At 43.0% G+C, this 25,929-nt stretch overlaps 1 protein-coding gene across 7 annotated transcripts in view; it reads left to right on the top strand.

Annotated features, from left to right (window-relative positions):
- Positions 1–25,929, top strand: part of FBRSL1 (fibrosin like 1) — a 499,458-nt gene that overhangs the window by 324,290 nt on the left and 149,239 nt on the right. For all 7 annotated transcript variants that reach the window (XM_084216905.1, XM_084216907.1, XM_084216904.1 and 4 more), the window contains exon 5: positions 6,013–6,042. In XM_084216905.1, the coding sequence (XP_084073031.1) occupies positions 6,013–6,042 (30 nt within the window). The remainder of the gene's footprint in view (positions 1–6,012; positions 6,043–25,929) is intronic.

The raw sequence follows: 25,929 nt of genomic DNA, 5'->3' as shown, positions 1-25,929 counted from the left end.
ATCTAAACTTCTCCCCGAGCTGCAGCAGCTCACAGCTTCTTGCCAGGAGGAAGGACTTGTGGGACCTTATAAAGGACACAGTGGCAAAATTGCTGCAATAAATCAGTGGCCCTCTGACACTTGGCGGTAGCTTAATGTTTTGGCACTTTCTTTCCTGTGTATGCCTCAAGTCCCATTAGCAAGCTTTTCTGTCAGTCTGGCTCATGATAAAACTCTCTCTTCCTATCATCTTAAGCAAGCCCCTGCAGACATGAATCTGATGCCAGACTTAATAGGAAACAACACCCTCCCCTGCACACCCAAGCGCGCATCCGTGCGCGCCGCCGCTGCTCCGGGGAAGTCAGCTCAGAGGGCACCGAGAAGGGAGGGCTCCAAAAACAGGCTTGATTTTACTCCAGCCTTTAAAAGAAACCTTCACAACCTGGGATTTAAGCTTAGTACTTCCCCAAGTCTCGCTATTAAAAGAAAATTCAGTAACTGAATATGGTTGGAAATAATAAGATAGCGGTGACATGGCTGTGGGTGTGCAGGCTGCATAGGAGTCTGCCCTGTTCAGATATTCTGTGCAACTTTCCACGTACATACTCTACCCTGCCAGCTTTCATTGTGATGTTATAGGCAGTATATTTAATATTTTTGCCTCCTCTCCTCTCTTGCCCTTCCCCAGACAGCTCTAGTTGCCGGTAGACTGCTTAGATTGCAGGTCCCTCCGGGCTGGGATCTGTTTCTTCACATGGCTAGCTTAGATGTCTATCACCCTCTGCTTGATCATAATATAAATAATATCTATAGGTATGTGTGTTTATGTGGAGAGGAATAAAACAAGCCTGTCTGGGCAGTAACTCCTGTGCTGTGCAGTGTCTGGCACAACAGGTCCCACAGTCTTGGGACTGTGTAGGCACAAACTAAATCAAAAACCACTGGGTTTGGGTGAAGTAGGAGATAACCATGTTTGTGTGGATAAGCTGAGGTGACTTCTCAAAAGCTTGGAGGAAGTGGCTCCATTTGAAATAACTGTATTTCTCTGCACCCATCATGACATAGCATCCAGGTATTGCCAGTCTTGTTGCAGTGTTAGGAGACTTGGTTGGTTTTGTTTCCATTTCTTGAAGCTCTTATTCCTGCTATGAGACACTTCACATGACTATGTGATGTCAGTTAATCAATGCAGAGTTTTTATTATGTGAGGAAAAGCTGGATGATGTAGTAGTTAAAACACTGGGGGTAAGAAAAGAGTCGAAGGACATTCTCCTGATTCCTAAACCCACCAGAAAACAGTGAGAATCACAGTACAGTTTTAATACAGCTTGCAAGGAGCTCAATGCCAGTCTAATGGTAAGAGAAGGTCCTTTGCCAAATATGCTGTTGCCTGTTGTACAGTAGCTGTAAGTCCATCTTTGTCCCCTCTTGAGGTGGTTTGTAGGAGGTCATGGAACACATCACAGCTCCTTGCCTGGTTGGAAAGCCATGAGGGAGAGGAGCCTTGAAAAGAGAGATTCACCCTAGGGATCAAAAAATGAGAAACTACAGGGCCCAGTCAACACACATGGGTGCTCCATCTGTGATTCCTGAGTTTGGTGTTGTCCTGCTGAGCCTCACCTCATGGGAGCCTTCCTTCTGACTGGAATCTGGCACTGCAAGAAATTGTTTCCAAAAAGCCGTGCAATTAGGGGTCGCCTTTGCAAACATTCTTGGTGGAATTGAGGTGCAATTGGCACAACCCAGTGAATAATCCCCTTAGGAGCCTTTATGAACCCCTTACAATGGCTGTTTACAGTCCTGCTTATAGACCAGGAGTGTTAACAGGACTTTAGAAAAATCCAGGTAATTGAGGCTTTTGTCTTTCAATGAGCCCCCGTTGCTTTCAACAGTTGCCATTCTCCACATTTTCTTTAACTTTTTTTTTGTTTTGACAAGGGCTTTTGTCCCTCAACAACAGCAGCGTGGGAGGTGAGCCTGGCCGGGTGGTGGCCTCAGCCTTCGCAGCATGGCCTCCTCCTCCTCCTCCTCACTGGGGATAAGTTGGCTTTTAATGCACAGAAACCCCTCTGTGGCCAAAGCAGAGTTTCTCCCATGACTGCATTATTCATCCCAGCATCCCAGGGATGGAAGGTCCCTGCCTCAGCCTCTGTGCTGAGCCGGGGCTCTGCAGGCAGGGCTGAGGAGGAGGAGGCTGGGGGAGAGCGGGCGTGTGAGGCTGAAGGAGTTCCCACAAAAACTGAACCAGCCCTTCCAAACTGGGGCTTTTCAACATGCACAGGGGACAGGGGTCAGCAGTGCTTCTGCTTTTCACTGCTCTGTCTGGACCCGTCTGGTTTTGCTGGCCTTGGTTTTTCTGCGCTGTTGCTCGTTCAGCAGCCCCTGGGTTCCTGTTTCTTGGTGCAAGGGTGGGAGCCTGTTCCTTTTACATGAAACTAAGAAAACCTGTGGGAATTCTGAAGCTTGGGGGCTTTTCCACCAAAGCTGGTTATGTTTTCTTCAGGGGTCAGTGGGAGGTTAGCATAGGTTGGTAGCCATGAGTCTCGAGTTTTTATTTTCTTGTACATTAAGCAGAAATCCAAATTTTATAAATATCAATGTGTTGATTCTTCCCCACGATCTCTGATCCTGTAGGCCAGTTTTGAACATTCTCACGTGGATTAAGATAAGTGTTTTGGGGGTTTAAAGCCAGGTAGGAGCCAATAGAAGGGACAGAGTGTGCGTGAGTGATCCTACAGAGGGGGCAGAGGATTTGCTTGCACAAGGCAAACAAGAAATTGGGCAACTCACTGCCACAAATGCAGTTTTCAAACCACTCATCTTGCAGTCACAGCTTCACAGGAGGCTCTGTGTCCACACGGAGCCACATTCACATCCACAGCCCTGCTGCCTTCTGCAGTTTCCAGACTGATGCAATCATGATTAAAGTAAGGAAGATGTAAGCTAAAATGAAACAAAATTCTTTGCTGTCTTTTCCATTTTAAAAGCAATTAATTATGAAGTCTTTACAGATCCTGAATGGGGAAAAATGTATCCTCAGAGAGCAGATGTTTGCTTCATTCATATGTCTGTTTATAAAATCTAGCATGTGGATTTGATGGTTCACTGGCTTTTTGCAACTTTCACTTATCTAGATGAGACAAAGTTGCATATTGGTACAAAGCAAAATTAGGCGCCTAAATAAAGCAGTTCTGCACCTTTTAGTAATGTAAACCATCTGTAAGGCTTTTATACTCATTATAGGTATAGAAATTTTGGAGGTAAAATCTGTTTTCAACAAGAAAAACCCTCTTGTCTTTTTTTGTAGTGTCATAATGCAGTAAGAATTAGGTTTTGTTACAAAACCAGAGAAGACTAAAATACTACCTTGTATTTGAATAATAATGGTTACTAAAGTTCAAAAAAATTGTTTACATCTTGAATATTTTTCTAAATTTGGTAATGCTTACAGTACTGAGGTTTTATTGAGCCAGGACTCATAGGCAAAAGTATCTGAGATTTAGTGATAATTTTGAATGCTTTCTAGTCAATGGATCTCAAAGTTTAATTTATTTGGTTATTTTATTGCTGCAGTGTATAATTTTTAAGCCCCTGTTGGAATTGAAATTTGTGTTGATATTGCCCAAGAAGAAACCCATGGCTGAGTGTCCTTACTTATTTTTATGCCATTCTTGCAATAGGTGTAATTCTGCTGTAACATGCTTTAGTCTGAACGATGAATCACAGAGTCAAAATATTCTCCCTCTAAAATATGAGCGTTCATGTGAAGATTAAAATATTCTCCCTCTAAAATATGAGCGTTCATGTGAAGATTAAAATATTCTCCCTCTAAAATATGAGTGTTCATGTGAATGAGCACCAAGATTAAAATGGTAACTTAGGATACTTCAGTGTAGACAGGCTTTAAAGGGTAAAATAACAAGGTCCTTGTGACCCACTCCATTATGCCAATAATTTGGGGGAATGCACAGTCCCTGTAGCATTAGGGCTTGATTTGAGCTCCCCCTGGGTGAGGTGAAAGGCTCCCTCCCCTCAGCCAGTGTTTCTCAGGAGCATGTAAATAATAAGAAGTGGATTGCTGTGGCTGCATCTCCCCCCAGCCCAGCTCAGCTGTGATGAATGTGTTGCTCTGTCAGCGTGAGTTATCGCTGTCCTGGGCAGGCACAGATGCAGCAGGTACTGGGGCAGCCTTTGCCCAGCAAACCTGTCTCATCATGTCTCAATGTGATGGACAATTAGTCCCATTCCAAGCCCAGAGCAGGCACTTCTAATTGTTTGTGGTTTGGGGAAGTCAGCAGATGGCTGCTCATGGTGATTTATCAGGATTGATTTTGCTTTTGGTTTGTGAAAAAAAAACCAGAAACTGTGTTTTATATAATAATTTTCATAAAGGTCAGTGACGGAATAAAAGTCACAAAAAAGGCACAAATGGCTTATGGCAAGGTATTTACTAAAGACATGGCTGCCTGATGTTCTTGCCTACTACAAAGCAGTTGGCTGGGACTTTGTGCAGTTTGATGGTAGTAGCTCTGGTTTTCCCTGTAGAACTTGCCCACTCAGCTCCTGGCCCCTGCAAGGCAGTGTCCTATGACTTCTTCCATTTTTCTTCAGGTTCTTTCTTTTCCAGAATGGTTACACATACAATTAGATCTGTGCACATCCTGCTAAACAGTCAGATTTCTCTGTGAAAAACATGGATCATGTGGGGCAGTGTAAAAGGGTTTCCTGTTGAAAGAAAAAGAGTTCTGCTTAGTCAAGACTATAGAAAAACAGAATCCTTAAACCAAGCTGCATTTTCACTGCAGTAAAATGGGAATAAGGTGTCAGTTGGGAAGCTGAACACTCTTCACTGAAGAATCACTGTGGGAGATTCCTCCCAATATATTGGGCATGTTTGTGTGCTTGGTGTGTTCCAGAGAATTTAAAAAGAAAAGGTTCAAATAGAAGAAGAAGAGATCAAATATTCTCTCATAAATCAGCAGAAAATTAAGAATGTAACAGCTGAAATTTCTGCTGTGTGACTTGAGGATAAAAGAATGTGACAGGAAAGATCCCTCTTCCCCACTCCAGGAGGAAATCTGGACAAAACGACCCAACAGTTCTATTCCTCCTTTTACATTCATGACACCAAATCATGTGTGTTCTCATGGACCATTTCCACGTTTGGAGGTTGTCACTGCTGGCTTGCAGAGTCCCCTCTTGATGACCCAGTGAATTCTGTAGGGTGATGCCAGTTACAGAAACCCACCAGGCCATCCCCATCAGCAGTTGGCTGAAGGAGAAAATTCATATTGGCCACCAAGGCTACAGAACACACTGACCACTTCTGTCAGCATAACAAGCACCAAGGGATTTACTGCTGCTCCCAACTGTAAATCTTTCTGAACTCCAGCCAGCAAGATGTGCCTGTCCTGAAATGTTCAGTGCTCAAGTTATCTTTCCATCATTTGTGCTGTGAAAATACAGCATTTCATTTTCAGAGCCTGAAAGAGATTGCACTCCAAAACTCTTTAAGTAAACACTTCCTCCTGGGATCGTGATCTCATTCAAACTAAAAAATGTACCAGAATTTATGATGTATTTTAATTACTATTCTTGGTACCACTCATTAAATTAGAAATTGATTGCCAGTTTCACAGTTTCCTTGTTAGATGACAAAGTGCTTATCAAGGTGAAGCAATGCAAAACTGTTACTATATATTCCATGATTTGGGATGATAAAAAGGCATGCTTTTTGTTGTGGTACTCGTGTTACAGTGGTTGTTATAATGGATCACTGATTGTCTTTTTTGTTTCAAGTTTGCTTTCCCCCATCCAAGAAAGAGTACACGATAAATTTGTATAAGAGAGGATCTGGCTTTGTCTGGTTTATGCTAGCAATGTAAAAGGCATTACTGCAGCCATCAGAAGTGTGTTTCATTGAACTGTGAACATCATAAACAGCTATCCTAAAGATTTAAGAGGATGATGCAAAAGATCCCTATACATAAAGGTGTTTCTCAAAATCTTTTTTTCTCTCTCTCTAATCCACAGTGTGACAGCGAGAGCGATATTGACGATAAGGTAAGACTGAATTTTCATATTTCATATGCTTGGAAATTCCCTGATACTCAAAATAAGAACGAATTTGAAAATAACATTTTCCTCCAGTCTTCATGTCAAATTTAAAAATATCTACAATTGAATGAAAAATCATCAGATCAGCAACTCTGTGATCTTCGCTAGCTTCTATTTAGAGGAAAGAGAGTCCTGTTAACATAATAGTCTTTATTGATTATTATGTGAGCATTTTGTGAGACCTGAGTTACAGCATTAGTGCTGTTTCAGAGGAAGTTTCCACTGATAACTTGTCAGGAGCCAATATTTTATATATAGTAACCTTTGAAGATGTCAGCTTTGTAATCAGGTAGAAGATGGGACCTGCCCTCCCAAGGCAGTGTGGTAACTGTCAAGGAGTGTTTTGTCATGTTGCATGCATATTTATCACAGAGCAATGATTTTTCTGACCTTCTTTTGAATACTGAGGTTGGTCATTGAAAGGTTGTAGTTTGTGCATGGGGATTTCTTGTTCACCTCTGCAAGGAAAACAGACAAGTCCCACTGTGTAGTGCCAGTGGCACCATGCTTTTGAACATCAAATATATAAAAGACTTGGGTATTCCGTGCCAGCTTCTGGCAGATCAAACCTGTCAGTCTCAGGTCAGCTCTTCATCAAATCTTTCTTACATTTTGGCTGTCCAGTCTCTTGCATTCATTGATGAGAAGCTGTGGCACAGAGTTTTCTCCTGGATCAGCATTACACAAGTAAAGGCTGACTTCAGGTAGCCCTGTGTCCTCAGCAGCACACCCGGCTGCAGCCGAGGTTACCATGAGTTCAAGAGACTACTCTGAAAGCTTTTTGTTAGTACTGTTGGAGCTTTAGAAACACTAGGGTTCCTTCAACTTCTTCTTTTAAAAATAACATGAGATACTAAATATTCTTGGAGTATGGCAAGCTGTGTTTTAAGACGACAGCTTGATTGAAGAGAAACATTTAAATCGTGTGTTGAATGAAAGATACTGTACATATTTTATTTTATATTATTTTAAATTTATTTGAGTATATATGTATAAAGTCTCTTACTGAAACCACCCCTCTCCCCAAGTTCTTTTTCTTACAAGGTTACACAGCAGCAGAGCTGACAGCAGGGGTGGTGAGGGTGAAATATTGTTCCCTAAAAGCTTAGATACCATGGGGTTAAAACGTTTCTCAGACTGCCCAATCAAAGGAAGTAAAAGCAATCACTTAGAAAACTGTTTAAAGATCTGCCAGTCAAACCTCAGATGAAGTTGTAAGTGACATGTAGTTTTATTATACAGCTATGCTATTAATGATTATCTAAATTACACTGGTAGACCCAGCTAGCGGCATTACATCTGAGACTGACGTTTGTTAGATTAGGTTTGACTTCACCTTGTAGAGAAGAAATTGAAATCTGAACAACATTGATTAGCTTTCAGAATGTGGGATCTGAGGTTACCTTCAGAGGAAGCTGCATTGTGTTTGGCTGGTAACTTGCTGTCCTTTACAGCAAATGAAAGGCTATTATAGTGTTCCTTGCCATTAATATGACATTTCTTTACATTTCTGTAACTGTAATTTGACTTTCTAGGCTCACCTATTTCCCAGCTACCTTCTCCTTAAGATGACTCTGCCTTAATAATAACAATTCTTTTCTTCATAAGGAGAGCAGCACAAGATCATCATCTTTCTATCTCTTGCCTGATCTGCAGAGATGTGAAACATGACACAGTCCTGTTAAATAGGTCTCTGGAATCAAGTGGGGTTGTTTTTCTTGTCAGCAAAGATGTGGGCACATGCACATAAACTCACCAGGGTTGAAGTGAAGATGCTTCAAACCTTTCATGGGGATAATGTATTTGCAACATTGCCTTGCAGTTGGGGAGCACAGGGGCAGCCTGGCTCGCTCTGTTGATACCTGACATTCTGCACTCCCCTGGAAACTCACTCAGTGTTTGGCTAAAACTTAACCTGACTGATGCAACCAAGAGCTGTAAAAATTTTGGTGCAACTGTCCTGAGGGACCACACTCATTTTCCTGCTCCCTGTGATGGCAAAATGTGTCTCCTGCTAATGCTCCAGGCTGTTGCAGCCAGGTGGAGGATTCAGCACAGTGCCTAGCCCAGCACCAGCCTTCCCAAATTACGTGATGGATTGGCTTCTTTCCCCACTGCTGCAGAGCAATGCTGCCTGGTCAGCAAGAACCAGCTTTTTCAAGGTACACCTACACATGCTGGCACTAAGGAAGGGCAGGGCAGGAATTACTAATGTACTTTTGATTTGCATAACATTTTTTGTTAGTCATAAACAGCGGGTCAGTGTTGCCTGCATAAAACTCACGAGGAAGGCAGACAAAAAAAGTTTGTGTTCAAGTACAAACTGAGTCAGCGACTGAGCTAGAAGCAAAACTGAAATTTTCCACCTCCTACTTCTCTCTCTGTACCATGCTAGCAATTATCCACTATTTATTTTGTTCATGGGTGTATGGGCTATTGAGCTCCTAATGTTTTCAAACATAGATGTTAGGGTAAAATTAAGGTTTTACCTTCACTGCATTGTAAAATATAAACACACTCCTGATGGTTTGGTTTTTTTCCTTGCGCAGGGCTCCAGGGGAGAAAAGCAATTGAGCATAGTCAGTCACATGTACAGTGTATCAGAAAGAGGAGCCATTACTTTAGTGCAAGGTACAGTTTCACAGCAGATTGTGAGTGTTTCCAAACATTGCGCTGCTGTTTTTAATAATTGGAGAAGAGGAGCTCAAGGCAGGGGACTTGTCAATCCCATCTACTTTCTGAGAACTGTCTCTGGCCAAGTATAGCCTTTCACTTCTGCATCACTGCTGAAATCTCAGAGGAAGTAAGTGGGATGATACTTTCTCACACCTATCATTCTGTCACCATGTGCTTCTCACAGAACTGTTTGAGATACCCAAACTAATAAAGTGAGCTGTCCAGCCATTTAACCAAGCGAGAAACTTAGCAAATCATGCGCTCCCCGAGATGGAAATGCAAATCCTGTTTCTGTACTCTGTGCTCAGTGAAGGACATTGGTCCGGGCTCTGCAGCTGTGGGGAGGGTTGCAGTGCTGCTTGCTGAAGCTGTGGAAATGATACTGTGCTTTTTGAGAGGGAGGAGGGAGAGAAAGGGAGTCAGTCTGATGCTTGTATTACACTGTCTCTTCTCCGTGCACTAGCTGAGATGTGAAGCTCACGGTCCATAAACATTGTTACTGAAAATATATACTTCCTTTAATAGCAACAACAGCATTAACAGATAGCAATTACCCTTCATTTTCAGGAACTATAAAGTCTCCATTAATTCAAGATTTATGTAGTTATAGCATTTAGCACAGGAATAACACCACAGAGAATTGGTTTATACACATGTAATGAGAGAGCTTATGGCATACTTTAGTGAACATTAACATAATAGAGTAATATAAACCATCAACAGTTCCACTTATTGTCTCTTACCTGCTTTAGCATCACTGTGAAAAGTGGCTAGCAGCTTGGTAATGTGCTCTGTTAAATGGTGTTCTGCAGAAAGCCAAAAGTCAACTTGTGTAAAACAAGGGAATGAGTAATCTCTGCTCGTTACTCCAAAATGTTGCTCTCATTTTTTTAATAACAGTGTTCAAGATTGCATTTAAAAGGCGCCTGTTTCTTTCTTTAAAAGTGTTCATGTTCTTTCAGTCTTGGACTTCTGTCTGCTCTGTGTGAAATTGTGGGTTGTCAGCTTAATTACATGGCCCCGCCATGTAAGTGAGCTCTCCAAATCAGGGGTTAGATATCAAGCATTCTTCATTTAATGTGGTGCTAAGTAAGATGTGCAAAAAATGGAACTGTATTTGTAAGTTCAGTCAGTATTTACTGTATATTCATTCTGTAGTTTGTGTTGAAGCTATAGCAAGCAACTTCTGAGACAGGCAAAGTTAAATCCAAGGTGGAGCCAAAAACTTTTGAAGTCATTTTTTTTCTCACAACTTTCTGCAGCAGCCCAGTGAGTTCCTTAGGCTGTGCTTGTGGCAAAGTGAATCAGCCTTGCCATGCTGTAGTTTGCTAATCCCAGCGTCCCAGGAGGTGCCTGGAAGTTGGCAGCCCCAGGAGAGCAGGTGCAGTTTAGCCTGGGATAGATGGGAGGGGAGCAGCGCGGTGGGGCTGTGATCCCTCCACCTGGGGCTGGGTTCCCACCCTGCTGTGTGCTGTGGAAACACAGAACAGCTCATGGCTTAAGGATTAGATGAGGGAAAAGGGACCCAGGTGAGTGGGGGGACACTGTCAACAGCAGCACTGTTTGGTATGCCAGCAGCCTCGTTGTTGTCCAGCTTTGATTTTGTAGGCATTAATCCAAAGGGGGTATGTGTAGGTATTAATGTTTTAGGAGGCATTTGAGAGGGAAAGTCAGGTAGCTTTCTGGCCATGAATGGGAAGTTATTCTCTGTAGCAAAAGGCACAGTGGTGAGTAGTGAGGAGGTGCTCATTTGAAAGTTTGCCAAGGGGGTGATGGAATCAGACCAGTGAGAGATGGAAGTTTGCAGCAATGCTGAATGTCAGCGTTGGGAAGAAGAAGTAAGCTGTGAAAGAGTCAAAACACAAAGAGTGCTAGTTTGCCATTCAGGAAGTGAGAAGCTGTGTAGGAAGCAAAGCCACAGATTAGGAAAATGGTCTTGCAGCAACTTTTCTTTGGCACAAGGACACAGTTACGTCTGCTGTCACCAAAGGAAAGACAAAATGGTAAAGGAAGGGTGGTGTAGCTTGACCAAGAATGAAGCTGTGTAGATAAACAGAGGATGCCCATTATGTTACAGAGAACAAGGATACACAGGAGTTGAAACATAGGTTGAATATTTTGATGTCAGGAGTATTGTGAGTCAAAGAGAGTGCTGAGAACTGTGGGCTTGAGTGAGAGATGGAGGTGATAAGAGTAGAAGCAATGAGAAGAATAAACTGTATGGAAGATCTGGGGGGTGAAATTATCAGTTGTTTCAGCTGTGTTGACCTTGAAAGGATATCCACAAGCCCACAGGAAAAATCATAGTTCAGGCAGCAGGAGAAGGGGATGCAATAATGAAGAGAGGCCCAAGAGTTGCTCTAGCAGGAATGGTCACTCTGTTTGTGTATGAGATTACCCAGCAATAAGAAAAGCCCCCTTCAGCCATTGCTGAAGGCTTCTCTTCCTCTGCTCATTGCATTTTATCTGGCCATGGAAAAGGTGGGTTCCATCTGATGTGGTTTTGGGAGGCTGGAGGTTTACTTCCCACTTTAGGTAATCTGTTATTTGCTGGTTTTGAAGCCTACCCAGACCCAGATCCCCAGACTGGTTTTGTCCATCATTTGATTGTCCTTTTCTCTGAGAAATTCAACTTGGTACTTTCCCAGAAATTGAGATTCATACCGGTTGCAGCAGAAGGGAAAGATCAAACATGGAATTGAACTGAGGGCTTTCACATGGCAGTATTTGCACTTCTGTTAGCATTGCACTTCAGCCTGTGACAGTTCTCAGCTGTGGCTAATAGTGAGACATCTCCATTTGCCAGTTACTTCCCAGCTGGGTTCTCAGGCAGAGCTGAAGTGGTTTTTACCATAGGATGCTCTGGCTTATGGACAGCAGTGCTGAGTGTCCTTGTGGAAGTGGGTGGCTGGGCTCTGGCATCCTGCAGGAGTGTTGCATACATGCATGTGCATGCACATACATGCACAGAATCAGTGCTTCTGCTGAGGTTCGTTTCTTACAGACAGAAAACCCAGTGATACAAAGTGAAAAATAGTGAGAAAACTCTCTCCCATACAGTAATAACTGGGTAAAGACTGTTAGTTCTCCTAATGGAAGAAAGCCTCTGTTTTACAGACAATCTGTGTGTTGTTATTAAAAACAGATCTGCTTTTTAAACAATATCAAAATATTGAATTTAAAATAACCTTGTAGCCCTTGAAAGATTTGGGTGCTATAAACAGGCAAATGTAATCTTGTTGCCAGTACAGGAAGACAAAAATTCACCACTCAGTGAATTTGTTTTATTTCAACATTCTCCATGAATAGATTTACTAGAAAAATAGCATCCTCTAAGCCCACTGCATACCCAGTTCACTCAGTTGCTCTTTGGGAAATGCCAGATGGGGGAGAGGCTTGGCATGCCCTGGGCTTCCATCCTTCCACCCACCATGTGCAGGGAGCAGACACAAAGGTTCCCACTGAGACTTGGGGCAGCTGAGTTAAGCCCTGCAAGTCCTTCCAGAGGGAGAGGAGCTTTCCAAGTTGTGCTTCTCAACTACAGCTCTGGTAAATATTATTAGTAATAATAGCCCTTCTTGACCTTTATATTTAAATAAAGCAAGAATGCAGTTAAAAAATGAAACAGAGTCAAAGCTTCATCGCCAATGTGCTCCCCTCCTACTGATATTTTGTGTTTTTTTCTTATCCAGACAAAAACTCAATTTTTAAGTACATTAGTCTGTATATAACAAGCTGAGTCATCACAGTCTGTGGTGCCCATACACATTCTTGAAAATGTAGAAAAGAGTTTTCAGAGCAAACAATGAGAAGAGCCTTCTAGTTTGCTGAAAAAGAATCCATCATCAATTCACCTAAAAGGCTTGATAAGATCTTATGTAGAGCTCTTGGGCACAGCAGGATAATACCAGTTCTGTTGCTGGCAGTCAGCATGCCCCTGGCTCCCTGCTTTCTCCATTGTTTAACATCTCCCTGTTCCAGTTCCCCATCCAGGAGCATTTTCTTATCTTAACAGGGACCTTGTGGAGAAACTTTTCAGATGTGAGGCAACAGAGAAGAGAGCAGTTGTGTACAGCTGTCTGCCCACATCAAGAAAAACCATTCTAACATTGTAAGGTAGTCTGAGTCCAGAGGGCTGCCTGTGCAATAGCAGGAACTCCTTGGAAGGTGATAGAACATAACAGAGTGGGCTGGTGATAGGAATTGGCAACTGAGTTGGGCAATCCAATTAATTAAATCGAATGATATAATTAACCGTAAAGATGCCAAGGAGATGAGGATTCTGGAGGATGCATGCTCCAATAGCCACAATTGCAGGCCCTCCTTTGGCTTGCAGAGTTTCTCATTCCTGTATTCCAAAGTCATTTGCCAGGTTAGGTAACACAGAAGGGCACAGTGTGCAGCATCGTGTCCCCCGGGCAGGAATAAAGGATACGGCTCAAGCGGGCTCTGTTCCTGCCCTGGCTGCACCTGGAGTGGGAAAAGGAACCTTCCTCTGCCCTGCCCAGCCTTGATCCTCAAAGCACATTATCTGCAAACCTGGTACTTTCCTCTCATCACGAAATTCAAGTTAGGATGTCACTTCTGATTCCATATTAGTCATTATTAGTTTCTCTGTGTGTACTGCAAAGATTGTGTAATTCCAGATAATACTTCATACTTTTTAATGTTTTCTGGTGGTCTTTAGCTGTGAGTTCTACCCAGCTGCATTTTTCTTGAGAAGGAAAATATTCTCCAAATGACTCACATTTGGTTTTGTACAGCTCTTGGTCTTCCAAAGTTTCTGCATTTTCATGAGTTTGCTCTAGTTTTGTTTGATACCCGTATGACTGTCTGAGGAATGTACATTCAGGCAAAGTTGTGCATAAGTGCAAAACAGAGCAGTGGCTTGAATGAAGCTTTTATGAGTTCTTGTCTGCTTAAGGTGAACTCTTCAGGTTGTGCTCTGGGGCACGTGGTGCAGCACAGCTCCCATCAGCTCTGTGTCTGGAGTGTCAGAAGCATCAGCAGGTCTTGATTACACCCACTGATGCCCAGTCTTCCACTCTTGGATGGTCAGATTGAAATATCCCACATTGCAGGCTCAGTTTCCAAGGTTTCCAAGCCTTTCCTTGGCCTTTGCCACACCTGTGTCAAAATTAGTTGGAGATCTTTGCCTAAATCTTTGGCAGCAGCTGACTTAATTTGTGGTTTACTACTCCTGACAGTTTATTGGGGAAGCAAAGCGTGCCTTCATCTCCAATAATAAACAGCCCACCCGCCGACACTTTGACAGACTTAATGGTTTTTTTATACAAAAATGGACAGACTTAATGTTTCAACTGTAGCGATCATCTGTCCTGATCTCCTTAATGAAATTAGATTAAGTGCACCTGGGAAAATGCTGAGACGGCACATTGCCTTCATCACCTTCCTTAATTTAAAACCAATTTGCGGGGAAAATATCCTCTGAAGCTGAGGGAGACAGAGAGAAGGGGGAGGGAAGGGGATTTTAAAATCTATCTGGATAGCTACTGGCAGTTTTAATTCCTTTCCCTGCTGGCAATGTGAAATATTAACAGCCATAAGAACTGAGAGTTTAAAGACTTACTAACCTTTTTTGCCTTTCTTAGGGGAAACAGAAACAAAAAAATATCTTTACCATCAAGATCACATATAGGAACAAAGTCCAGGATATGCTGGGGATCAGAGTTGGGGCTGGGCAGGGAATAGAGAAATGGCTGAAATACCAAAGTGTCTTCCTCCAAGAGCTAGACCATGTTTTCCTAAAATATATTGTACCTCTAGGTGTTGGTGGTGCTCACTGTCTGCTTTTACCTTGATAATGATTTAGTTGTGCTGAAAAATAGTAATTTGCCCACATAGCTGTGAAATCAGCTGCAATATGTGCAATATAATGTGACCTGAAAACAACTGAGAATGTTCCTTTGGCTCATTCTGAGGAGAGCAAGAAACATGTCTTTTTAATTAAAAAGAAAACGTTGCAAAGAATAACAATAACTTTTCTTTTTCTCCATGAAGGATGATTCCTGTTCTCTCACTGACTGCACTGGTTGGAAACATGCTAGCAGTTAGCTCAAGGTCCTCCAGTGCTGAGGTGGAGAGAGCACAGCAGTCTGTGATAGGCTGGAAAGTCTCTTCAAAGCAGAATTTTAAATGCTTACAGCCTTTGTTATTTGGGCTGTTACAGTCCGAGCTCAGCAGTTGATTTATCCATCTCCTCTCTCTGATTTCAGCATTGCAGGAAGAGGAAAATTCACACTGGAGATGGGCATTTTCTGCTGCTTGGAGATGGTTTTCTTTATTTGCTTAGAACTGGCTTTGTTCTTGGTGAAATCTTTCACAGCCCAGGTTGGGCAGAGATGTCCAGACCTTGTGTCTGGCTGCTCTCAGGATCACTGTGAGGCCACACCAAAAAGGGAAGCCCCACCTAACCCAGTGCTCTAGAAATGTCTGCTAACAGACATTTGTTGAGGTAATTGATGCACAGTCACTCCTGTTCCTCCAGCTGCTGCTGATCACCCCTCAGGACCTCAGTCATGGTGACCTGTGAAGAAAAAGTCATTCAGAACAAGCATGCTGAAAGTCTCAGCTAAATTACATTAATTAGTGGAGGTGGGGCCCCATTTTCAAAAGTGCTCCTCACCCTAATCATAGTCAGCAGCGTCTGTGGATGCTCTGTGCATCCCAAAATCTGTTCAGCCATCCTCACCCACTTGACTGGTCTATCAGTGGGACTCCCTCTGTAAGTAGGAGTTTGTATGAGTAGCCCAATTGCTGTCAATGAATAATTTAAATGATTTAAGCCTCAGACGTGCTTCTTAATAATGAGGGAAATCAGCCCCATATGTCCTTGTCCATAAATACTAGAAGATGGGGACAAGTCACTTTTAAATGGGATTCATTTATTTTTAAATGGAATCATGATAAGTGTTTTAAAGGTAATCAAGCATGTGTCGCTATCCTGAATATTATAAATATAAAAGAATATTAGCCTAAAATTGAAGGGGATCCCATTCATATATAAACTCAATTATCATGCAATGATAAAAGCACAGAGTAACCTTTGGTAACCAACAAAGATTTTAAGGTGTCTGTTCTTTTTATTAATTGCCACAAAGGTGGCTGAAGTGACCAACATGTGCTATACATGTCACTATATATTATGGACACTCAGATCCCAGTTACTGAGTGACTGCAGCCATTTTCACCCCTTCAAATTTGTAGATAACCTCACCCTGCCTGCAGAAGGTGAAGCTGAAGGAAATAAGATTTTTTGTACTGTGATTATTGAGCTTGTTCTCATAAAACAACATATATCCTACCAAAAAGGTCTCCTGCCTATCCTTGTATTTTTAGTCTCCTTTTCTTTTGTGAAACATGAGTTTCTTGTCCTTTTCCCATCTCTCAGTTTTTGTCTGACAGCATCAGTGGCACCTCCTCTGCTCTGCCTGTGTTGTTGGCCCTGGGCTGTGAGATGCCAATCTCTTGCTGGTGGTTTTCTCTATGAGACAGGCTGCCTTCAAGGACCAGCCCGTGGCTCTTCCCCACAAAACCTAAAAAATGTTATATATAGGATGGTGTGCCGTTAGTGATTGTATTTATGGCGAGTGTTGCATTTTAGGATCCATAAGAGAGGATCCATATTGAGATAGAGGCAAGGGGAGAAGTATGCCTGCCAGTTATTTTTAGTAGCACTATAAAGTCAATTAGAACTAAAGCAGATGTGTATCAGAAGTTAATTCATATTAAGAATAGCACTGCACTAGCTACCACTTTCATCTGGAAGCAGGTGCAAGTCTGTCTGTGCTACTTGCTTTTAATGTGATCTAGTGCAAAAAAAAAAAAAAAAGGATCTTTTAAAGCCATCTTATTAGCTTCAAAAGTTATTATATCCCACCTTCTTAGTCTGTATGATCACTGGTGTTGAATTGGTTTGTCAGTGCTGCCAGTTTGCATTGCCATGGATGTAAAGGAGATAGGAGGAAGGACAGTTCTTGCCTGGGCAATTCTGCAGTTTCCAGCTACAGTTCTTGGCTGTTCAGCTGGTGGATATATTTGGTAAAGTAGCAGTGCTTGAAAATATTTCAAACAGGCCTGTAAGCCCCAGTGATCATTAAATCCATTCTGTCTGATAATTTCAAACTTTCTTCTCCCTCCCTACCCTGTCTCCTGTTTGCCTTCCCTCTGCCTTGCCTGGTTCTTTCAAGTAAATGCGGTCCAAGGCAGATAAACAACACGAAAAGGGATTGAATGGAGGTAGGAAAGGTGATGTTGTTACCTCTCAGTGTAGTTACTCTTCTTCCCTCTGTTCAGCAGAATGACTGAGCAATGCTAATCATGTACCCAAGCCTCCTCTGCATCAGTTTAAATACTTGGAGAGCTGGGAGAAGTGGATTAAGCCTGTGCCCTAGTGCCCTGCTAAAACCAGATCTCGTTTTTCACTCCCTCCCAAGCACACACAGCCCAGGGGCACTGGGATCTGCTTGGAGTCGGGGCTGTAGCAGCACAAGAGCCATTTCTTGTGGCTGAGTGCTGAAACTCGCTGTTCTCTGACCTTGAGCCGTGGCTGTGTCTCAGGCTTGTACCTTAGGCACAATTCCCATTCAGCCTGCCATTGTAAAGAGCAAACATTGGGGGGGCAGAACAACTCTGCGGTGAGAACTGGATAATGTAGTTCAAGTCCATGGCCTAATTCCTCTGATGATGTTGTTTAAAACATTATTTTCTCATTACCCTTTGTGAGCTGAGCTTCAGAGCTCTCCATTAAAAATAACAGCAGTGACTTGAATTAATTGGTTAGAAAACATTTCTTCTCTCAGCCATGTTCCACAACAAAACCTGAGGAAGCCAAGAAAAATGCTGGCCCAGATTTGGAAGAAGTTTTGTTGAGAGGCTGAAGCCTCCACGTTGCTCTGCAGACAAACACACACACACACATCCGTGGGTCTGTTGTAACTGCCTTGGGTTTACAGGAAAAGAAGCCAGCCCGGCTGCAGGGCTCAAAAACAGTTGCTTGCCAGATTCTGATTTATTTGACAGCCTCTATAATAAAGTAACTATTTGTCTAACTCTTCCTGATTAGTCTGAAGAGGTTCTGCCAATCTGAAGAGGATTGACTAGTCAGGAAACCACTGGTATTTTGACTTTTTTTTTTTTTTTCCCTTTAAGGGCTGATATTATTTGCAATAATTTCTCCTTTATTAAGTTTGGCATTTCAAAATTATTCACTGCTGCAATGTGAACATTTTCCACATCAACAATAAGTCTATTACGGAGAAATTTACAAAAACAAAATGACTTCATATTGCTTGCAGATGTATTCTGTAAAAGTAATTGTTTTTCACTAGATTTTAATGTTTCTAGGCCTTTGTAAACATAATGCCTAAATACTTTTATTCAATAAACGAGACCCATTCAGTAATTGCTTGCACATTTGAAGTCCAGTAAATAAGGAGCAGATTTTGACCAAAATCTGTGTATCATTTAAGCTGCTTAGGTCACAGCCCTAGGGCAGAAAAGAACTGGTGAGAAACTTGTGTTTTCAGAAGTGGAGAACTGTGACTTCAGAAACCAAGACAAATAAGCCCCATTTCTCTTTAATTAGTGGATTCCTGCTTTCTTTATTCTTCATTCAGTAAGGGAATTCAAAGGAGGCTGGAGATGTTAAGCATTCTGTTCTCTGGACTTTCTTTATAGTCTAGGGATACCAAAGTCCTTGAGGCTCCATTGGAAATCCCATCACACAAATCCATATTTCTTTCCTTGAATGCATTGTTTTCAGGTTGGAAGCACCACTGTGCATGGACAGAGAGCATGCACACATGTGGAATGGAAATTGTGGCTGGTGTCACTAACTCTGTGCCTTGGTTTTATGTGTATTAGGTTTAGTATGTACTAGTTTTTAAAAGCCAGAAGTGTGGGAGACCTCACTGAAGCTAGGAGAACCTCTAGGAAGCATCTTGCTGTCTTCGATTTGGGCAAGATGTCAAACCTTAAAACAAAAAAGGCAGCGCATGAATAACTGGATATTGCTTGTCATGCAAGAAAAATAGCTTACAGAGCAAAGTAGAATCCAGAAATAAAATTGAAATAAAAACAAAAACAAACAAATACCACATGTATTGTAATTTTTGTGTGAGACATGTTTGGTGGAGTCCTTAAATTAAACAGCTTACAGACTGCATTGATGAGCTCTCATCGTGCCTGAGGAAAGTAATACCCAGAGAAGTATTTTCTGTGGTGGTTTGTTTTCCTCTACAGATATTTTACAAGGCACGGGGACCTTTTAATGGAATCAAGGAGGGAAAAGGTCTAAAAGACAATGTGTATTTTTTCCTCGGACCTTGTTACCTTCTGTTCTCCAGACACTGTATTCTCATGGGTGAATCTCTGGCCTGTTCAAAGGCAGCAATAAAATCCTGTTCCATTTAAGTATGACCAAGATTCCAGCTGGTCCCAGCAGGAATGCACCTCGCTGTCCCTTAGGCCATCGTGTTCCTTTAGCGTGGGTGCACGGGTGAGCAGTAGGGAAGCTGGCTTTCCTCTGGAGGAAGGTGTGTGCAGGAGATGAGCAGTCATCCCTTATGGCACTGGGGATGTGGGGTGCAGCAGGTCACTCTGACCCCATTCCAGGTGACAAGTCATGAAAAAGCAGAGCCTTTGGGTAAAACTGGCTTTGTGTTTATCAGCCCTTAATCTTCCGCTCGTGTGTATGACCGGGTGTTTCCCTGCCATCACAGGTCCTTCCCAGCCAGCTCCCTCCATGTCTGATTGCCTCTCCTTTCCCCCTCCTATCCAAAGAACAACAACCCTAAAGCCCCATAAAGCTGTGCAGCTGTTTTCACACATAATTAAATTGTCCTGGGTGATCCTTGCCGGTGGCTCTGGTACAGAGCTGCGGGAGTCGCATTGAAGCCACCGCCGGGATGTGATTGCTGGGATTCCTGTCCACATCAGCTGCTCCACCAAGGCCTCTCTGGTGTTTCCAGGGCTCAGGAAAGCTTCACACAGGGAAGAGACATCCCTTGTTCCTCATAGCAGCTGCCTCTGCCTGCACAGGGGGAAGGAGACACAGAGCAGGGAGAGGAGCTTTAGGCTCTGTACCTGTGGCTTGGGTGTTGCCTGTGATCTATTCCGTGTAGAAACTCCCTTAGTGCTTTTGAATTAATCATTTTCGCTTGGCCAGAGGTGTGTTCCTGCTCTTCCACCTGCTTATCTTCCTCTCCTATGCCTCTAACTTTTGCTTCTCCCATTATCAGATATTTCATGTTAGAGCATAGTGTGAAAAACATTGAATCAAAGGAAATAAAGGGTGATTTGAAGTGACCCTTGAGCATCCAGAACTGCAGTTTTCTTCTGGAGTTTGCAGAGGCTGTAGCATTTTTCAGAGCAGGAGTGAGCTGGAAAGTATTCCCTCCTTCAGAAAAGTCAGGAAAATCAGTGTAAGAACAGGGACATACCAAAGCCTTTTTTTCTCACTGGGTAGTCTCTCCAGGGAATTACATATGCTGAGTATTGCCATGATACATGCTCTTTATTATGTCTCTCAGCACACAGCACCACTGCTGAAAGTACTTCCATTCACTTGTTATCTAATCTCTGTCATCAGAGGTCAATGGATACAGCCCAAGGTCCTCCCTTGGCTTAGTTCCAAGCAAAACCCCTGCATCCCTTGAAAAAGCCTGTTTCAAATGGAGTATGAACAGGGACTTGCCTCACACCCTGGCCAGGAATCCAGGTTCTTCAGTGTCCCTTTCCTGGGTGGTGATAGTCAGTGGTGCAGCTTTGTCACTCCTTTCCAAAGATGTCTCTCTTGGTGGTGTTGAAATAGGCTGTGTGTTGTATCAAAGCCCCCTGGAGCTCTGCCAAGGACCACATCCTCACTAGGATATTTAGGTCAGGGAGAAGGCAGAAGGCAGAGTGTGCATGGGCTCTGAAGAGGTCCCATGAGCCAACAAGGAGAGGAGTGGCTCTGTCAGACCTGGAATGCCCAACAGCTGTCCATGGCATTGCCATCAAGGTAATGTTGAGGAGGATAATTTTGAGGAGGCAGATCTGTAGGGGTCAGTGGGAAGCTCCTCCCAGCTGCAAGGAAGAGAGCATGGTCCAAGAAGTGGGTGCAGGAGACTGGTCTCAACCTGTTCCCACTGTGGCTTGGCTCTCCAGAGACCTGGAAAAGGATGAGAGGAGATGCAGGGGAGGAGCAGTCTTGTGTGCAGTAGCTGTGCCTTGTAACAGCTCTGTTATTAGAGGAAGAGAAGCTTGTGTCCCAAGGAAAACACCCAGGTTGGTAGGCTGTCCTGCAGCCTGACTAGACACTTATGCATGAAGGGAGGTCACATCATAGTAATTGGATTACCTAATAAATAGCTGGATGTGGGCCTGTTACAGACAGGGAAGGCTTGCAGGGCACTCCCACTTCTTTAATTGCTGCTTTAGCCTGCTGGTAGGAACTGGGAGGTGTTGGGAAATGACACAATAGCAGTTTCAGGAGCATTGCTCATGAATCACTGTCTGAGTACATCCTCTGCTCCAGTCTGTGTCATGCAGCAAGGGGGTTTTATGACTATTTTGTTTGTTCCTATGATTTATTCCTAGCATTCTTCTGAAGCTGCCAAGGCAAGGTAAAAGATGCTTGTCTCTCAGTGTGTTCTTGTAAGTCTAAAGTTCAGGGTTATTTTCTAAAGGCAAAATGAGCATGGAAATATTGTCCAATCTCTGCAAAATTTTTTTTCCTTGAAACAGCATTTGTCTCTGTCATGTGCAGCTGACTTCATTCTCTGCTTGAAGCTTCTCACTGGTAAGCTTTGCTGTCATCCTGGATACACAAATTATCCTTGTTTACTTTGGAATAGCTTTGGAGACATGTTCTCTTCATTCTGCTCAAAGTCACAGAACACAGAGGTCTCTTCCACCCTCCTTTAAACAGGATGGGAAGGAAAGCCAGATGTCAAGGTTATCCTACAATTTGTACCATGAAGCCCTGCTTTTACACGCTTACAATCTGCCCTGACTTTGTCATTGTGAATTTCCATATTGAGAGTCTTCTTCAGACAGAATTATTTGGGTGAATTTCAGCTGAAACACTTCAGCAGAGTGAGATCTTCCACTCAGCTCTCCTTGCTGCCAGCAAAGATCTGGAGCAGTGAATATGGTAGAGGCAAAAGCACATCCGTTTACACTTACAGCTTTTCCTGTTGGCATCCAGCAGTGTGGAAGAAGATGACAGGTGCTGCAGGGTGGAGGTGTGGGCCTGATGTGGTGCTGGGGAACCAGAGCCTGTGAAGGGATTGCTGAGCAAATGTGGGAGCCAGATTTTGAAAACAAAACACAACTAAAGCATGTGTGCAAAAGGGAGCTAAACTAAGATTGCATGGACAACCCAAAGTGTTTTTTCCCCCAGATTTTTTTGAAATGCTTTACTTTGCATCTTTAAGCATTTGCTTTTTTCATGCCTGGTTTTATGGTACTTGAAACGAGTGAGACTATATAAAAAGCAGTGTTACATTTTGTATGAGCTAGAGAGCCATCCTAAAGTGAGAAGCAAGAAAGTGTTTATCAAATGCCTGTGTGTGTTGTTGGGTGCAAACAGATGTTCTCTATGTGAAACTTGGATAGGAACACAAGTTTAGCAAAGCCTTCTCTCATCTTTTGCTGCTGCTTTTAGGGATGTATCAGCCTTCCAGAGATCAGGTTCTGCAGATGGTACAAACCATTGTTTTTTCTTAACAAGGTTTGCCAAGCTCGTCCCTGACTGTAAACCTTTATTTCCTGTAATTTAAACAAATGGTGCATTTCAGAAGTGACTCAGTTCCTTGAAATAAAGATGTATTTCTGCTAGCTGACTAGATGGAGGCCTGGCTCATCTGTACTGCTGCCTTTTCCAAAGCTACTACATGGCCCATAACGCTGCATGCAGCTCTTCTCAGCTTTGCTCTGAATTCTTCCACAATCTCTTTCATGCCAACCTGTCTGAAAGAGTGCTTGGATAAGTTTACAAATCATCAATATTTGAGTGGACTGGCCAAAAGTAAGGTGATTTTTTCTAGAACTGACACTGCTTTCCAGAAGAGCAGGCGTGTTTGAGATGATCTCTGGCTCTGTGTCCATACCAGACTCAGAAAATTTAATGCAAGTCAACTTAAATGATAAAGCCAAAAGCCAAGTGAAAGCATGTCCACATGGAGGATGCTTTTTGTGACATTTCATCACTAAGCTGATCTGTAAAGTTCTAAAGTTGTTTTGAGTTGTATAACTATTTCAACTAATCTGCCTTGTCTTTGAATCTTTGCTTGCCTTCCTTTGCCTTTCTTTACCATACCTGTATTTTGGGTGCCATAACACTGGTCTGATGCTCAGAAAGTTCTGAGCATTACCTCTAGTTAACATTCATTCTTCCTTCCAACCTGTCTTACTTGCTGCCTGATGACCCATTAGGCAATTGCTTTTAATTAGCACGTTAACTACTAGTTTGCAGTGCCATGATTAAAAAAACCCCAAAATAAACAAAACACTTAGCTTCTCAAAAGTGTGGGTTAAGTTATTTACGATACTTCTTGTAAACTTCTTCAGTGTATTTATTAAGAATGGTGAATTTTTGTAGCTGGTGGCCTCCTTATCTTGTCCTGCAGTGTCTTTGGTAAACAGGGAGAAAGAAGACAATGTATGCTTCTGTTTGAAAAACCCCAAATTGAGGAAATTATTGTCTAGAACAGAGATTTCATCAGATACTTGTGGTCAGCCAGAGAGATTTGCACAGGGCTCAGGCACCTGCATAAGAAGAGCTGCAAAACCTGTTGATGGAATGAATGACATGCAGGGACTCTACCAAAACTCTCCTTAGATTTCAGCATAAGTGAAAACAAATGTTCTGCTGTAAATATCCCCCAGGTGAATACATTTTTTCTCTTCACAGCTTTGAAACACGCTTCAGGCTAGAGAGGCTCCCTGGAGAGGGAATTTAGCGCTCAGAGCTAAAGGTCAGGGTCAGGTCACTCTGCTCCATTTGAAATTTGGCACCTAGGTACATATGGCAACTGCATCATCCCAGGGGCTAATTTGCCAAATCAGATTGCATCCTCTTTCATTGCTGTGTGCCAAGCTCTTATGTCAGTCTACTCCCTGCAAAGTTGAACGTCGAACATCCAAGACCTTCTTGTAGCACCAGCCACTTTCAGCAGCTGAGCTCCCTTGGAAGAAAACCAGAGCACACCTACCCGATGATAAGAACAACATTTACATGGTGGTTTTGATTTCAAAACTTTATTAAGCATCAAAGGCAAAGTTGCACTTGACCCTTGGAGGCATTTACAAGCAGCTCTCTTCCTTGCTCCTGTGCAAGGGATGAGTGGATGGAATTGCAGCCTCCATAGAGGTGGGTGCAGACCCTGGCTCACAGCCTCTCCTGTGAAGCCAGCACCTCCCAGGAGTTCCCCTAGAGCTTATAGTGAAGACACAGATGGATGAGAGAAGGAAGCAGAGGCACTGGAGAAGGTAGATGGTGAGGACAGGGGTGTCCAGGAGCGTTTGTTTGGCTGAGTGCAGAATCCACGACGCTCTCGGCGTTATCGCGCTTCAGTCAGAGTCAGGTTATTACACAGCCCCACTTGGGATGCCGTGGTTATCTCTACACTACAAGTTCTAGCAGCTTAATTAGGTTGGTCTGGGGTAGGAGGAGGTTGGTAAAAACTCCTGCTGCACATACAGTTATGCTGAGAAGCTAGGTTTTTTTCCCCAGTACAGCTTTGCTTTGATAGGTTTTGTTACTGGGATGAGTGTTCCTGGCATTAATACACATAAGTTGTTAAGAGTTTCTAAACCTGGATGTCCTTTCTTCAAGACAGAAAAGAGGAGTCATGTAAGTGAAACAATGGAAGAACTGCAGTGAGTTTCTGCCAGTGATTATAGTGAGATTTGGGATGGTTTTGTTCCTGCTTCTGTACCCAGGCTGCTATAAAAGGCATCTCTGTTGTGTCAGTCATCTGGATGCTTTTGCAGAGGCTGGGGCAGGGAGGCCGCAGGGGGGGCAGAGGAAATGCTGAGATAGAGGGGGAAACTTTGGAAAACCCAGAAGGTGCTGGAGGCTTCAGCTTGCTTCAATTAGTGGAAGTCATTGTGCGCCTCCTTCCCTCACTGCCTCCCTTTGATCTTTCTTAAAGGTGTAATGCTAGAAACAGATTTAATCATGATACAAAAAAACTGGGAAATCCAGTCTGTAGCTTTTATGATTATTCCCTCAAAAGGGCCTTGGAGATTTTAGCTTTCCTTTTCTTCTGTCCTTGGAGAGAAACATGTTCATATAACCCTGCTGGTTTATCATTCCTATCAGTAACACGCCTGCTGCCAAGATCAGGCATTTCCTGATACAGAGGCTGTGCCTAAAAATTGCCAGCTCTGAGGGGCTTTTGAGGATGATGGTTGTTTTCTCTGCAGATGGGTGTGAACAGTGGATCTGGAGAGCACAGTCCCTGCTGGATAATGGTGCACCCACCCTTTGCCCTCTGTTTCTGCTGAGCAGTCAGTTGCCCTGATTTGTAGTGCTCTCCAATGCCTGTGCTTTTTCCTCCCCTTTTTCTACATGACGAAAGGTTCATGTGTTTAACCTTTAGAGGCGTTATTGTTGGTCTTTGTTCCCCTTGCCAGGAGGATGGGGATGTTTCTGAATAATGAAGTCCAGGAGCAGGGTGGGACTTTGGACCAGAAGGTTGTGTTTATCTGCCATGGCATCCTCACCACAGTCATGCAGTTGGGAGGAAGGATAATCTTGTATTTTGAGTGATTGAAGCCTCCTAACAGGAGATAAAAATACCTCTCAGAAAAATAGCTGGCTAAATATCCATTGGTACTATGCTGTGTCCAAAAGTCAGGGAAGAATTTTTAGCCTGTCAAGCTACTGAGAGCAAATGTGAGCCATGTTTTACCCTAATTCAGTAAAATAAAAAACAAGCCAAAATGTTTTGTAAAAATTAGTCTTTGATCTTTCCTAATGTGCAGGCTGTGTTAGTGGTCACAGCTGTCCAATTCTCTCAGCCTGTTTCTGTTCTCCCTGATGCCATTTTTACATCGGTGCAGTTTCAGTGGCGTCGGTGGAGCGGTTCCAGATTTATACCAGCAGTTTGGCAAACCCCAAACGTTTAAAAATCATGAGTCAGGCTC

The sequence above is a fragment of the Fringilla coelebs genome (assembly GCF_963513975.1).
Source record: "Fringilla coelebs genome assembly, chromosome: 17".
Lineage (NCBI taxonomy): Eukaryota > Metazoa > Chordata > Aves > Passeriformes > Fringillidae > Fringilla > Fringilla coelebs.
Note: the sequence above shows the minus strand (reverse complement) of the source record. Positions and strands in the feature narration are given on the sequence as shown.